Source organism: Rhamphochromis longiceps, linkage group LG14 (assembly GCF_057381845.1).
Source record: "Rhamphochromis longiceps isolate RC_006_pf linkage group LG14, R_longiceps_female_GT1.1, whole genome shotgun sequence".
NCBI lineage: Eukaryota > Metazoa > Chordata > Actinopteri > Cichliformes > Cichlidae > Rhamphochromis > Rhamphochromis longiceps.
The window spans coordinates 25,662,723-25,677,721 of record NC_140570.1 but is presented as its reverse complement, the minus strand read 5'-3'; the positions used below and the strand labels follow the sequence as shown (position 1 = coordinate 25,677,721).

General features: G+C 42.6%; 1 protein-coding gene across 3 annotated transcripts in view; it reads right to left on the bottom strand.

Annotated features, from left to right (window-relative positions):
- The window catches only part of sipa1l3 (signal-induced proliferation-associated 1 like 3), an 89,617-nt gene that overhangs the window by 22,964 nt on the left and 51,654 nt on the right, over positions 1 to 14,999 (bottom strand). For all 3 annotated transcript variants that reach the window (XR_014907351.1, XR_014907352.1, XM_085380989.1), the window contains exons 3-4: positions 4,259 to 4,935; positions 2,053 to 3,034 (exon numbers count right to left, since the gene is read on the bottom strand). Coding sequence is in view for 1 of the 3 variants with exons in the window: in XM_085380989.1 (XP_085237115.1) it covers positions 2,053 to 3,034; positions 4,259 to 4,720 (1,444 nt within the window). In the remaining 2 variants the exon portion in view is untranslated. The remainder of the gene's footprint in view (positions 1 to 2,052; positions 3,035 to 4,258; positions 4,936 to 14,999) is intronic.

The window sequence follows — 14,999 nt, the reverse complement described above, 5'->3', positions numbered from 1 at the left end:
CCTTTAACAACAGATCTAAAACAACTGTTGTTAAGTGCTCCTCCCGACCTGCAGAAAGGCAGGTGGCGTATCATCAGGTCAGAGTTTGCCAGCAGAACAGACAGGTACACGTGTAAGAAAAACTGTGGGAGGTTGGCCAGCTCAGCGCTGGGGCCCAGCTGGATATAAAGAGCTGCAGGATGAGATGTGAGAAACTCTGAATGGACAAACAACATCGTCACAATCTAACTCCAACGGATGACAGCAAGAGGCACAAATTGGATTATAAAGGAAGATCATTACGTCAGTATTGTTGAGCTCTCAGTAGTGATTAACACCAGTGGGCGGACATCATCCGACAAGATGAAGAAATTTGACTACTTTTAAAGACTCATTAGTCACTTAGAAAAGAGAAAGAAAAAGCAGAGCAAGTGTTTCTTGTTTCAGAAACTACATCTGGACACATATAAGCAGTAATCAAAAACAAGAATGAAAAACATTGGGTTTCAATGTGGAAAACGTATGTCTGTAAATCTGTTCCACGGTTTAAAAAAAAATCTGTTAGCATCTAGCATCTAGTTTTATAGTGCTCACTTTCAGGGTACTTAGATTTTAAAACATAAAGATAATTTATACAATTTTATTACTGAGACTGAATGTTTATGAAGTATAACTGTTGTGTCTTTCAATCAGATTAATGGCTCTCATGAGTGAGAAGTGATTTCTGTTGTCTCGGTTACTAGAAACTCATCAAAGAAAAAAAAACCAAAATTTCCAGAAGCCTCGCAGTTTTGAACAAAGTGAAACAATTCCTTGATAAAGATGCACTTCGTACTCTGTACTGTACCCTGGTTCTTCCATATCTTACATATTGTGTGGAAGTGTGGAGAAATACATATAAAAATACAACTAATCCATTAGTCACAGTACAGAAACGAGCACTGCGTATTATTCACAAGGCTGGTTATCTAGATCATACTCACAAATTCTTTCTTCAGGCAAAGTTACTTAAATTCCAGGATCTGGTTAATTACAATACATCCATAATTTTGTATAAAGCTTTTACTAAACTTTTACCGGCAAATTTACAAACTAGATTTGAAATTCGAGAAAAGGTTTATAATGTGAGAGGCTTTGGAGAATTCAAATTACCCAGAACTCGAACAACCCGTAAAGGCTTTTGTGTGTCTGTATGTGGTGTGAAAATCTGGAACAGTCTGAGTTTACAATTGAAACAATGCAAAAATATTCATAGATTTAAATTTCTCTACAAACAGTTGGTCTGGTCACAGTATACTCAATGATGGGTTTTAGTGTGCTCTGTAATGTCTGTCCTCTTACCATTGCTGGTATGGATTCCAAAAAAAAATAAAAAAAATAAAGTGTATGTACATATATGTACTTGTGTGTGTAGATATATATGTATGTATATGTATGTGTGTTTGTTACTTGTAGTTATTACTGCCTGTTACCTGTGGTAATGCAATTTATAATTTATATATTCTGTATTCAGTTATGAAGGCTCTAATTGTTGGTTGCGAGCTGCCGCTTAGATGCTTGTATCTGCCCGGGGCTGTTGATGGGTCTGTATGCAATGATGGGCGTAGCTGCGGGAAGTTTATTGTTTTTTTTTGTTGATGAGTGAGTATAGGGGTGGGATTTAATAAGTTTTCTTCGTCCCACTCCTTTTTCAGGCAAGTTTTGTTTTTTGTTTTGTGTATTTTATGTTCAATATAGGTATTTGTTGTGCCTGAAAATGAATAAATAAATGAATGAAATGAAATGAAAAGATAGAACATCCTAACATGTCGCATCTTGTTCTTGTTTCATGTTCTTTGTAAGTCAATTTTCATCGCTGTGTTTGCCGGAGGTAAGCGTACCATGCTAAATGTGTCAGAAACTGAGCCCTACCCTTTTCTTATTAACTCAAGAGACTCTTGGAAATGAAAACTTCTGGTGATTATGACATGAACACAGCTGGCAGTTAGATCAAAGAGTATTTATAGCATTGACAGTGGAAGTGATGGCTCTGCAGCAGAGTGAGTGTGTTAACTGTGTATGACTCAGTGCTACCTTTTCCATGGAAGTAGTCTCTGTAGTACCTAGCGCCCAGGTCTACATGCTCTATGCTGTACAGTTTCAGTCTTTCCAGTCTTGTAGCCTGCTCTTCAGTGGCCACCTCCACCACTGACACGCTGGCGTTACTCTTCCTCAGCCATCCCCTCCCCCCGTCCCCTCCTCCTCCATCTCCTCCTCGTTCTAATGACGAGCTGAGGAAGCTGATGTTGCGCTCTCCGTGGCCTCCGGTTTCATTGAGGAAGTGTGGGCAGGAGAGGAGAAGTGGACTGGAGCTCTGGGCTCCAGCGCCATCTAGAGGGTCCACACCCAGTGAGGGTGTGGTGGAGCCCTGGTCGAGGCTCAGAGTCAGATCCTCGATGCTGGAGTAAATGGGGTCGTTTACACTCGCTGAGGATCTGGAGACTGACAGAGACACTGAGGCTGCTGATGCTCCCGTGGCCGTGTTTCTCCTCTGCGTGACAAAGCCACGCTGAGCCGCTGCCTCATGGAGGTCAAACAGGATGCTCTGAGCGTCAAAGTGGACAAAGCTTTTTGGACACACCCACGATTTAAAGGAGGAATTGATGGCAGCTCGTGTTCCCCTGTCCTCAACAGTTTCTCCTTTCCCTCCATCCAGCTCCCCTCTATTGGAGCTCCGAAGTTTCCGAAACAAAGAGGAGGTGCCCAGCGACGACTCTGTCCCTCCACTTTTCTTTCTCACTCTCTCAGTGCCGTCTTTCCTTCCTGTCTCTCTGTCTTCCACACCTGTGGGACCAGGTGAGGGCGCTGAGGGGAGAGGTCCAGGTGGCGAGTCTGGAGCACGCAGCAGCTCGCCGATTTGTATGGGTGCAGAGCTGCGCTGGTCAGGCCTCTCCTGGCGGAACTGGCTGATCATGTCAAAGAAGCTCTGGTCAGGGATGCCTTGGATGTCGATGGAGGAGGTGCTACCGTATTCCCTGAACCGGTTCCCCAATCCGCCATCTCCTCGAGCCTCCACCTTTATGCAAGAAGAGGAGACAATTTCAATGTGTGATAACAGCTCAGTGGTTAGAACATCAGCCTTTTATCGATCTAGGAGCAGATTTTAGACAAATCTGAAAGCTGTCAATCAAACCAGTCACACAGAGAGCTCCTCAAATAAAAAAAATAAAAAATCTATAAAAAAGAAATATCAGTGCTTCAATGAAACAAGAATAAAGGCTGAACAATGTCTAGATTTCTTATACTGCGGATTTTATAATTAAGTTACAATTAACAGTTTGGTATACATTGTTAAAAAGCCAAGTGAATACGTAATAATAATAATAATAATAATAATGGATTGGATTTATATAGCGCTTTTCAAGGCACCCAAAGCGCTTTACAATGCCACTATTCATTCACTCTCGCATTCACACACTGGTGGAGGCAAGCTACGGTTGTAGCCACAGCTGCCCTGGGGCAGACCGTAGTACATTTTGGACTGACAGAGAGTAATTTAAAGACCTCACTCTAACGTGTGGTTCGCTTTTTAGTTTCTGTCAGTTTACTTAAATCCTGGCAACCTGCCAGAACCTACACAGACATATTCTTAAGATGTCTTTATCAGATGTCTGATTTCTTCTGCAGGTGGCCTGGAGGTAAGGGAACAGCCAAAAACATCTGCAACAATCTCATTAGGTTAGCATGTCAACCCATACTAACTACAGCTGAAAATAAATAAACCTGCACAACAACAACATCATGAATTCACAGAGCAAGTGACATGAAAATGTAAAACTTCACTTCATTAATCACATTAAAGTAAAGCAGGACAGAATTTTAAAACCGCAGATATGTGATTTCAGCATAGCTTGAAAAGTTAATACCATTAAATCCGCCTGTCAAAGCTTGATAAACTATTTGTTTAAATGTTAATGGAAGATCATCTGTAACCGCAGACATGTGCCACAGCATCTGTGATAACAGAAAGGAGTTTAGACTAAACACGCAGTAACAACATTTTAAGTTTTTAAAGTTTTCTTGGACGGTGTAAATATGTCCACAGAGCAGATTGCAGAGCTGTATCACCTGCATTCAGTCACTGGTGTTTGTGGATGTCAGTCATTGTGAAGTCATGCATTGTAAAGTTGGTTTGTTTGAGTCATTTAACTCAATCTGGACTACTGCTAAAAGGAAAACAATTAATCCAGTTAGGACCTACACGTGTAAAAGAGGCACTAGAGGGAGATTTCACACTCACCTCATTTTCATCTTGTTCGCTCAGCGTCACTTCACTGTTGGAGCGCTTTCTCAAAGGTGGGAACACTCTCAGGCTGAAAGGAGAACTTCTCTCACCGCCAAACTCTCCTACATCCTTGGACCTCCGCCGGGGCAACCTGGCGACTCCTCCCCGCACCAGCCTGAAGTCAGACAAAACTGATAAAACTGAACCGTCATTGCCGTAGTGATTGCCGCCAATCTGCCCATTCTCGAGCAGCGACTCCCGGGACTGAGCACGGCGTGGAGGCCATTCTGCGATCCGTGCACGGACACCCATTTTGGGCACAGAGATGCGTGGTTGGATGACCGGGTCAGAGGGACCTAGCGCCGGGTGCCCATTAGGGGTGTGACGAAATGGAGTGTGCTGGGGCAACCCTCCTCCGCCTCCATCGAGAAGGTCTGAGGAGGTGCAAGTTACCCCTCTGTCTCTGTAACTATTCATGACACCCCAGGAGAGCTCAGGGCAGGGGGGCAGGGGGCTGGCATCCCATATTGGGAGGGGTGCTGGGGAAGGTGCTGTTACGACCTCCAGCTCCCAAAAACATTGCTTTTAACAGGGAGGGTGGGAAAGACTTCACTGGTCCATCCAATCTGGAACCAGGCCGTCCTCCTCCTCTTCTTCTTGTGCTTCTTTCTTGGATGATGTCTGATGCAGATCTGAGAGGAGAAACAACAACAGGCATACAATCAGGAAAAATATTAAGACAAAGACAAATGTGCCTTAAAATACACTGATTTTTAAATCATAAAGCCTGTGTGACCCATATTTTTTCCACAGAGTCAAAACTCAGAGTCTCTAAACTGTAAAACAACGTAGGACTGATAAACCAGAGTGAGAGAGAAAATAAGGTGAGGGGATATGACAGAGGATTTCTCCCATCCAGGCTAATCTTCAGGAGGCTGACAAGGGATATTATTATCACATATGGCGCGCACACACAGAAAGCCGCACACCCACAGGACACGAAGGCTGCAGCCGCTCTGCTGCAGATTAAAACCTCAGAAACACTAGCTAATTTTATCAGACAAGAAAGTAATACAAATCCAAACAGGGAGAGTGCACAGACAGTTTAAATACACTGAAGCATTTTCCCACTGCATAGATTACAGCAGGGCTCAAAAATGATCTTTGAGGGAGGGGGCGACTGCACACATAAACACAAAAATCTATGCATTCTTTTCTTATTCTGGGCCATTTGATGATTGTTTTGTATTTTAAGCATGAGTAAATGAAACCCCCCAATTTTTTTATATACCAAAAAAACAAAAGCGTCCTATATTTGTGTTCGCTGTTATGTGGGCTCACGGCTGTGACAGTCACAAAGAAGTTACTCTGTTTCTACTCTTTCCACAGCGCGACACTAAACAAACAACTTTGTGTGGTTCATAGTTTTTAGGAGAGAGAGAGAGAGAGAAAGAGAAAGCAAAAGAACACTTTACCAAACCTCACCCTTTTGGCTAAAGTAGATATCAAAAGTCAAGAAAGTGGGTGGAGGAGACTGGAGCACTGCTTGGTGAACCACAACAGTATGTTTTAACATAACACTCACACAGCACCAAGTCTTAAAAATGAACTAGCTTTATAAAGACTTCTGTTTTCTCTCTTCTGAGGTTTTATGGTTACACGTTCAGCAAACAGGTACAGGAATACGGTCACGTCCAGCTTACTCGATCAACCTGAAGACTGGACTATTCTGATCTTGGGTCATTGTGAGTGCAGACAACAGACTGAAGTCATGGTTGCGTGTTTTTGGTTTTGATTTCGTTGGTACTTTAGGGTGACCGGCAGGGAATTTATTTATTTATTTTCTTTTTTTCATGATGTGGTTATGACTCGACTGCGTGACAGCAAGAAATGATAATGTGCTGGCATGGTGGTCCATATGCAAATGTAAAGAGAGACCCAGTAAGGGATCTTGGCAGTACAGCTCTGCGGTGAAAAATGTTGGGACGCTGCGTAAAAAGTTAATGAAATCAGAATGTCATAATCTTCAAAATCATTTAAAACCTCACATTTAACTGAAAACCGACTTGGAAATTTTACTGAGAATTAAACCAAACCCATAGTCATTTGACTATTGCCCTGGAACCAGGAGGGCAATAGTCAAATGACTTGCTTTGGAGCTTTCTTTCTAAACAGAAACCTGATAAACCTTCACTGCAGGTGACGAACAGTTAAAAGGTTCACTTTAGTGCTTTGAAGAACATTTACTTACATTTAAGTAACTACAGCATAGCATATAAGTATTGAAGAGACTGATGTGGATTTATGGTGTTGTTTGTGCTCATTTGACCAGCTCTCGCTATGCTGTGAGAGGGATTGTGGGAATTCAACCAATGCAGAGGCTACAAACAAAACTTTGCCCTGGGTAGAATACTGATTGGTTGCAAAGAAAGGGAGTGACAGCAGAGTTCAGCATGAAGACAGTGGCTGCAGTGGACAGTTTCAGTCTCATCTCACTATAAGACGTTGTTCTGTCTGACTTCTATCTTCTCTGCAGCATGTACTGTCAGAGCCATGAAAACCAGAAAACCGGCCTGCATTGACACTGGCAGACATATTATCCTTGTGCTGTCAAGACAATCCCACTTTCTTTGGTTTTTTTTAGGTGTTTTTTCTGATAACCTGCAGCTATCAGAGCATTTTGTAGCCAAACTACTGCTTACCTGGACAAAGAATCAGAATCAGAATCAGAAAGGGTTTTATTGCCAAATGTTGAGCAGGTCTACAACATTAGGAAATTGCTGCGGTGCTTCAGTGCAAACATACTGTCATAAAAATATAAAAATAAGAATAAGAATTAAAAGTGCTAAGTGGATAGATATATACATGATATATACATGAGTGCAGGTGGTGATCAGTGCCAAACATGGAATGATGCTGTGAACACAGCGTAGGGTCATGTGTTAGTGGTGGGAACAGTCATACGGTTATTGTTCATGTGTCCGACAGCAGAGGGGAAGAAACTGTTCTTATGGCGAGAGGTTCTGGTGCGAATGGACCGGAGCCTCCTGCCTGAGGGGAGCAGGTCAAACAGACTGTGTCCAGGGTGAGAAGGGTCAGCTGAGATCCGAGCTGCACGCCGCAGTGTCCTGGAGGTGTACAGGTCCTGCAGAGATGGGAGTCTGCAGCCAATCACCTTCTCAGCAGAGCGCACAACACGCTGCAGTCTCTGTTTGTCCCTGATAGTGGCTCCAGCGTACCACACGGTGATGGAGGAGGTGAGGATGGACTCGATGATTGCAGTGTAGAATTGCATCATCGTCCGTGTTGGCAGGTTGAATTTCTTCAGCTGCCTCAGGAAGTACATCCTCTGCTGGGCTTTCTTAATGACGGAAGTGATGGTGGGCTCCCACTTCAGGTCCTGGGTGATGGTGGTACCCAGGAAGCGGAACGAGTCCACAGAGGTGATGGGGGTGTCAGTCAGGATGATGGGGGGGAGTGGGGCTGTGTGCTTCCTGAAGTCCACAATAATCTCCACTGTCTTCTGGGCATTCAGCACCAGGTTGTTGTGGCTGCACCAGGACACCAGACGTTCAACCCCCCTCCTGTAGGCAGACTCATCCCCGTCCGAGATGAGTCCAATAACGGTGGTGTCATCTGCAAACTTGATTAGCTTGACAGACTGGTGGGTGGAGGTGCAGCAGTTGGTGTACAGGGAGAAGAGCAGAGGAGAAAGAACACAGCCCAGAACAATGCACATATTTAACAGCTATTTTGGATGAAACAGAAACCACGGGTTATGGAAAATGTTTTAAGAGCTGCAGATACCAACAGGGAATTTGGCAAGTGTGAAAATGCAGTCTCAGTGGGGGGTTACTTGTTATTAATATGATATTCAGCTTAATGTCTGAAATGTAAATGTGCTTAATTCTCTATGCTGCAGACAGACCACTAGAATTTCTCTCTTTCCTTTATCATTCTCAGGTTTCTGTCTAATCTCAGTCTCCATTTAGTTCTCCATTGTGAGGTTAAAGCTCTTATCTATATAAGGCTCCACACAGTGAATAAGCTCATCATCTGCATATATACCTTTATAAAATATGCCCATAAAGTTCCACTGCTCACCATTTAATTTTTTGTACTTCTTTGGAGTTCCATATTACTCTGCTGTTATACTTAACTTTCATAAAATCCTAGGGTTTCATGTCCCCACTTCCATCATATATGCCACTCATCTGTCACCTGTTTCTTGCATCACATTCAACCGTACGTGTCATCACATGGTGCTTTCACCTCACTTTCACCAGTTACCAAACTCATGGTCATAGTTAATCAGAGAGGAGCAGTACAATTTTACTCGTAAGACAAGCGCTTTAAAAAATGTAATATGATTCAAACAACAGCAGGAACACACGCTCAAACACAACGAACCGCTGCATAACTACGTCCAGCATTAAAATTTAAGCAGTGACACACTACACTGTTGCGCACAAAGCTGCAAGGGAAGCTCCAGAAAGACAGGAGTTAAACATTTAACTATTTCCAGTGAGAACGAGCAGAAAATGTGCTCTCTCCAGCTACACGCGTCTTTGTGAACTCTACAAATGTCGACTCCTGGGTTGGCTATCGCTTTACAAAGTCCAATTTGCATAACGTTGAGCTTTCCATTGTGTAAAGGCAGCTCACAGTGGTCCCAGTGTCTTTTATGATACACAATGGCTTTTATGAGAGCTAGCTCAAGTCCTTTTTGGCATTAAGACCGCATTACTCATACACAACACACGCACATGGGCAACATCAACAAAACTCATTCACGGCAAACAGAATCTCCCTATCGTCATACAGCCGCGCGGATGTATCATGTCTTTGTTTTTACGGAACCACAGTCACTTCCGGCCCAAAGACGCCTGCTCTGATCATGCTTTCTGACAGAGTCCTTCCTCTTTCAGAGGGCTGTCCTGTGATCCACTGAGGCCCAATCGCAGATTATCCGCCCCAGCTGCCGGAGCGGTAGAATGGCTTCATTATATGTCTGAGGTGCCTGATGAGAGAAGCAATGTAGAGAGTGTGGTCTTCTTTATCAGTGACCTTTGCTAGAACACAGCTCCTTAGTGAGAAACACATCTGATTAAAGCTGTTCTCACACATAAACTCCGGAAAACACCGGGTGAATCAGGTCGGGACTTTTTCTGAAGTTGTCCTTTCTCACATTTACAAGGAGATGGTTCAGATCAGCTGTATTCTCATTAACAGGAGCTCCCAGAGTGAGTGAAGCCAACAGCATAGTGACTTAAACCTGCGTTCTTTCTAATGTGGATGCCAAATAACATCCAATCCTATAGAAGCTCTTGGTGCTCTGTGTTTATTGGTGCGTTTTCCTGGTTTATTGGTGTTTATTGTATAGGTAAGGTGTACTTTATTAATTTAGTTACTGGTATTTTAGGCCTTTGGCAGATAGGATAATGTGGACAAACAGAAAAGTAGAGAGACGTGTAGTTAGTTCAAGGTCTGGAGCAGAGTCAAACCCAGGCTGCTGCAGTAAGGACTTCAGCCTTTGAGGTGCCCCTCTGTGAGGTAATGCAGTGCATATGTGATCTACAGCCATGCTACAGGCACTGTGTGGCAATACTTGGTCACACATGTGCTACTAACATGCTGTTGGTTAGCATGTTTGATGTTTAAATACTGTAAATCTGCGAGAGTACTAACAGCTGCCGATGAGCTGTAAGCAAAAGTAGAGCTGAGGCTGATGGTAATGTCGTTAATTTTCTTAAATGCAAACTCTCAGGACGTCAAATTCTCAACTCAAAGTCCAAGTTTTTCTTAAGTAAATGGTACTGAGACAAAACAAATGCTGTTGCTGTGTGAGGAAGAAACCTCCCCATCACAAAGTAATTAGCAGTAAGGAGCTAATATATTGTATACCTGATGGTGGGAATCTTGAGAACCAGTTGTATTTAAAGTAAGAGAGTATTTTTAAAGCAAATCAACATAAATTGATCATTGACTGCAAACAAACAGGCAAAAAAGGAGACACACATGGGAGGAAAAAAAAGAAGAAAAGACTTAATCTCCCTCCTCTTCAGTGAGAGGAGGGCAGAAACATCCAGCACAGTCTCTGGCACAGACTTCAGAAGATAAATAGCAGACATTTAATGCTTTTTAATTACTCACATACAGTAATTAGTTAGCTCAGGGATGTACCTCCCCTGTTCTGGCTCTCCCATTCACGCTCTCTCTCGCGCGCGCTCTGCTCACCTACTCCTGCTTGCCCAGCATGATGCAGGCTTGAATCGCGCACCGCAAACACACATCGAGGCTGGTAATTACACTGCTTAGATGGTAGTAATGACAGAGCTCGCAGAAGAGTGCAGCTTCCAGCGGAATGAGTGCAATCACTCTGGAGGAGGAGGTGCTGCTCACTGGTATGTCAAAGCAATGCAGGCAGACCTGAGATCAGAGTGAAATGTGACCGATAAGGAGGGATGAACCAGATGTATGCTGGCAACAAGAACAAAGACGAAGGGGCTTCTGATGATATAATAACAGGAGATAACTCGCCAAAAGACAAAAACAAACTCTCTGGATATAAAACATCTACAACACTTACAAACAGTGCAAACAACACTAGAGTGTGAGCTACATCATGGGGTGGTTTGACAAACAGATGGTGAAATGTATGACTGGCGGACAGGAGCAGAGTACAACATCTGGCATTCATGCCACCACGACTGCAAGAGAACAGGTCAGGCAAGAAGATGCCAGGTCTCGACTGACCCCAGGTTAGTCATTATTAACCTGATATGATATAGAAGTTAAACAAAACATCTACAGCTGATCTGAGACAGTTTGACAGCCCTAAAATCAAGCACAAAAACATGATACAAACATCTTTGTTAATTACTGGTCCTTCACTATCACATAACCTGCTTTCAGATAAGAAAATAAGGTGCAGTCACATATGGACAAGAGGAATGACTCATCAGTAACTCGTACATATTAAGAGAGATTGAGGAGATTTCTGCACACTGTCTTCTTTACTACAGCATCATTTATCAACTTATAACTTTTGAGTGTGTTCAGCCTGAAGCGAGTGAGTCATTGAAAAGAGGTGGTGACAGAGAACGTAAGCTCTCTGTCACGTATTTATATATCATTTACAAACTTTGTATCCTGGCTGACTAAATGAGGAACTGTCGTCGTCTGGGGTTTTTTGTCTGTGAATGTGTTTCAGACAGTGTTAATGGTGTGTGTTGTTTTGTACACATTTCGATGATCTGTACATGTGGGTGGAGTTGCACATTGATGTATTGTTGATTGTTGCCACCTTTGCCTATTAGAGGTTAGGTCCTGGTGGTGTTTTACATGACTATTGGAAACACAGAGGAAAGCCTTGTCAGTTTCTTCTTATTGCCTTGTAATAGCAAATACTTTATATGTGTAAGTATGAGAGCTGAAGTTCTCATTCAAAAGCTGACACTTATATGGCTGAGCACTAGGGCTGCACGATTTTGCATAAAATGTGAATCTGGATTTTTTTGCTTAGAATTGAGATCACGATTCTCTCACGATTTTCTTTTCCAGTATAAATATTTATTGCACTTATTAACTGCACATCAACTTCGTAACAGTTGAGACTGAACATAAAAACAATAAATAAACATAAAAACAACAAATGTCTCACATTTTGTCGTTGCCGCAAAATGTTGTACTGCTTGAAATTCTGTCTCCACCGTTGCTCGACACTGCGTGTATTGAGCAGGTAGTGCAACAATAGAAAAATAGTTGCGGGACGGCACTGTGTAGCGTTTGTCTAGGGTGTTGATCATTTTCCTAAATCCCTCGTTTTGCTCAGTGTTGATGGGAGCCATATCTTTGGTCAGGTGATAAGTGATAGCCTCCGTAATTTCTTTGTGCCTGCGGGAGTTCGACGGGTATAGGGAAGCGCTGTATAAGGTTCCTGTTATTGATGTTTGGGTGGTTGACCCGGGACGGATTTTCTCCTGTCACTTTCTCGTCATCCCTGACGTGCTCTCCGTTGTTTTTTCCCTGCCAATTTTAGCAGCCAGCTTCTGTACCACGTGGCATAAGGCTCCGCCCTTGTCATTTGTTGAGCAGGAAGAGTGAGCGCTTGTTTTCATGCAGATTACGTCCCGGATCAAAATGCGGTACAATCGTCGTCGTCTTTTTCTCTCTCTTTTTTAAAAAAATCGTTGTCATTTGGAAATGAGATCGCACATAAGTATGAATTGAGATTGCGATTTTCTAACGATTAATCGTGCAGCCCTACTGAGCTCCCATTAAATGGATTATTTAGAGTTGAGCATGTTGGTTTTCTTGTTTGAAAAAGTATGAAGTGAAACTAAACTGAATGAATTTTTTGATGTAGGGAAAACAAAAGTGTGTTGATGCTGACCCGAATTTACTGACCTTTACTTCATTAAAAATTCAACTATGATCTTTTTTCTTTAATAATTAATGACCGACAAAAAATTCTAGGGTGTTTGGTGTGAACACGAAGAAGAAGCATGGCCTAAAGGGCAGTCAGAGGATGAATTGAGGGGCTGCACTATAAGATAAACAGGCATTAATTTTGTCATGCAAAGCAACTCTTACAGAGTCCAAGAATAAAAATGGAGCTGGATATAGACGTAATACATCCACTTTAAAGGTGGCTTTGGTCAAAAATAACAAGCCAATAGTAAACTCTTCAATAAAAAGAAATCCTCAGTGGATTTCAGAAAGGTTGGTGCCATTAAAAGGGAGTGAGTGTGTGTTCAGTGTGTGTTCAGTGGACCGGACGGCGCTCTGCAGTGGAGGAGTCAGGAGGAGGCTACAGGATGTCTGCAGGTGTCTGCCTGCAACTCCCTGTTGAGACTGAAGAGGCAACCTTCTTTCCCTCCACAACAACAGATTTGATAACCAAATTTGATGTTGGCATACGTGGCAAATGGAGGCTCTGCTTCTGACAAGGCAGCACTGTCAAAAACCAGCTGTTAAAGATCCACATTTTCCTACAACAGGAAACATCCTCTAAGAAATAAATGTAAATCCAGCCTTGTTGTTCTGATATTATCCCAACAGACTGCACCCCATGACCTATTCCAAATTAGACCTATTCTTTACAGAGAAATCACATTCTTAATGTGAACCAGGAAACACTAAACAACAACAATACTTTCAAGGAAACACTTTAAACAACACTAGCATTGCAGCACACCAGGCTGGGAGGAAGCACACAATGAATACCTCTGACTCCGGTCTGTGTTGGGCTCATAGGTCCGTTTGAGTTATTTGTAGGAGACATCTCTATCTTACACTGAACTTTACTAAGCTGCAGCTCTTTCCTCTCCACTCACTTTCCTCCCCCAACCTCTCCTGACCCCACTGTCATTGTCGCCATTGATTTCCATCTACTTTGCTTTTGCTGAATCCCGCTGATGTCGCCAACGTCACTTCCATCTGCCTGTCTGTCCGTCAGGCTGCTGTCCCAGGACACTAAAGCAGCTCGTGAGGCCGAGGAGGAAGAGAAGCAGAAAGACCGGGGGTTGGGGTGAAAAGAGCTAGATTCATTTAGCACGCGCGCACACACACAGGCACTGATGTAATGAGTCTAATGATTTGCATCCAGTTGGAAGATCACAAATTGCAGCCCACACCGCGATTCATCGTTCACTGGTTTATCTGTGGTAGTGGTGAGAAAACGCAGCTGAACAGAAAGCTGAAGGGATTGTGCAAAAATCACAGAAGGGAGGTCAAGATGATTATGAAAGTATTCACATATTGCATCACTTGATGTTTCAATTGCCACTGCCGCAGAAAAATTTCTATGAAACAGCACCGCTCATTTCCACACAGAACATGTTAGTTCCCCTTTCTCTCAGTAGTCAACTTGCCAGGAGCTGATGATGACACTGATGATGATGATGATGATGATGATGATGATGATGATGATGATGATGATGATTCAGTGAACTGTTAAAGGGCATTTCAGGAAAAGTCCCTGCAGGAAAAGGGTCATGAACCTCAGATGCCAAGTGGAACCATGACAGCCTTTCTTAGCAAAAGCAGCTGACTTAACAGCTGTACTGAAAGATACAAGCACACTGTACCATAGTCTCTGCTTCTACATGTAGTTTCATGCAAAAAATCTGCCGCGTAATCAACATTTCTCAAAAGACACGTCATTTGATTTAGTCAGTTTGGGCTCTAAAACATTTTCTGTTCGCCTTAGGTTGCGCACTTGAAGATTAACTGATTAATCAAGAATAAAGACTTAGCTGTAGCCCTGGCACTTATCACTTTTCTGGGAAATGTTAGATTCATTTAATTTATTTAACTAAATGTGTGAAAAATCCAGATTCTTAACCGCACTGAAGATAAGATTATATCAGATTTATTCACAGTGAAGTAACACATTCACAGATATTAACAGGATAGCTACAGCGTCCATTAGAGATCGTGAGAATGTCTGTCTCCTGTAAGAACAATTATGAGGCGGTTTCATGTGCAACACAGAACCGAGTGCAGGCAAATAGTTGCGGGCACACTCAGCACACACACACACATCCTAACTTATTTACGTTTCTTTCCATCAAAATGTCACTAATAATATTTCTCCCTGATGAATCCACTGCACTTTTCTAACTATTTAATGTTGTCTTATGCTGTGTAAGAAGATCTGATATATGTGTAAATTGCAGCACGATGAAAAGTACATGTCAAGACTCAACTATATATTTTAAGAAAAAATTAGCCTGAGCAGTAACAAAATTGA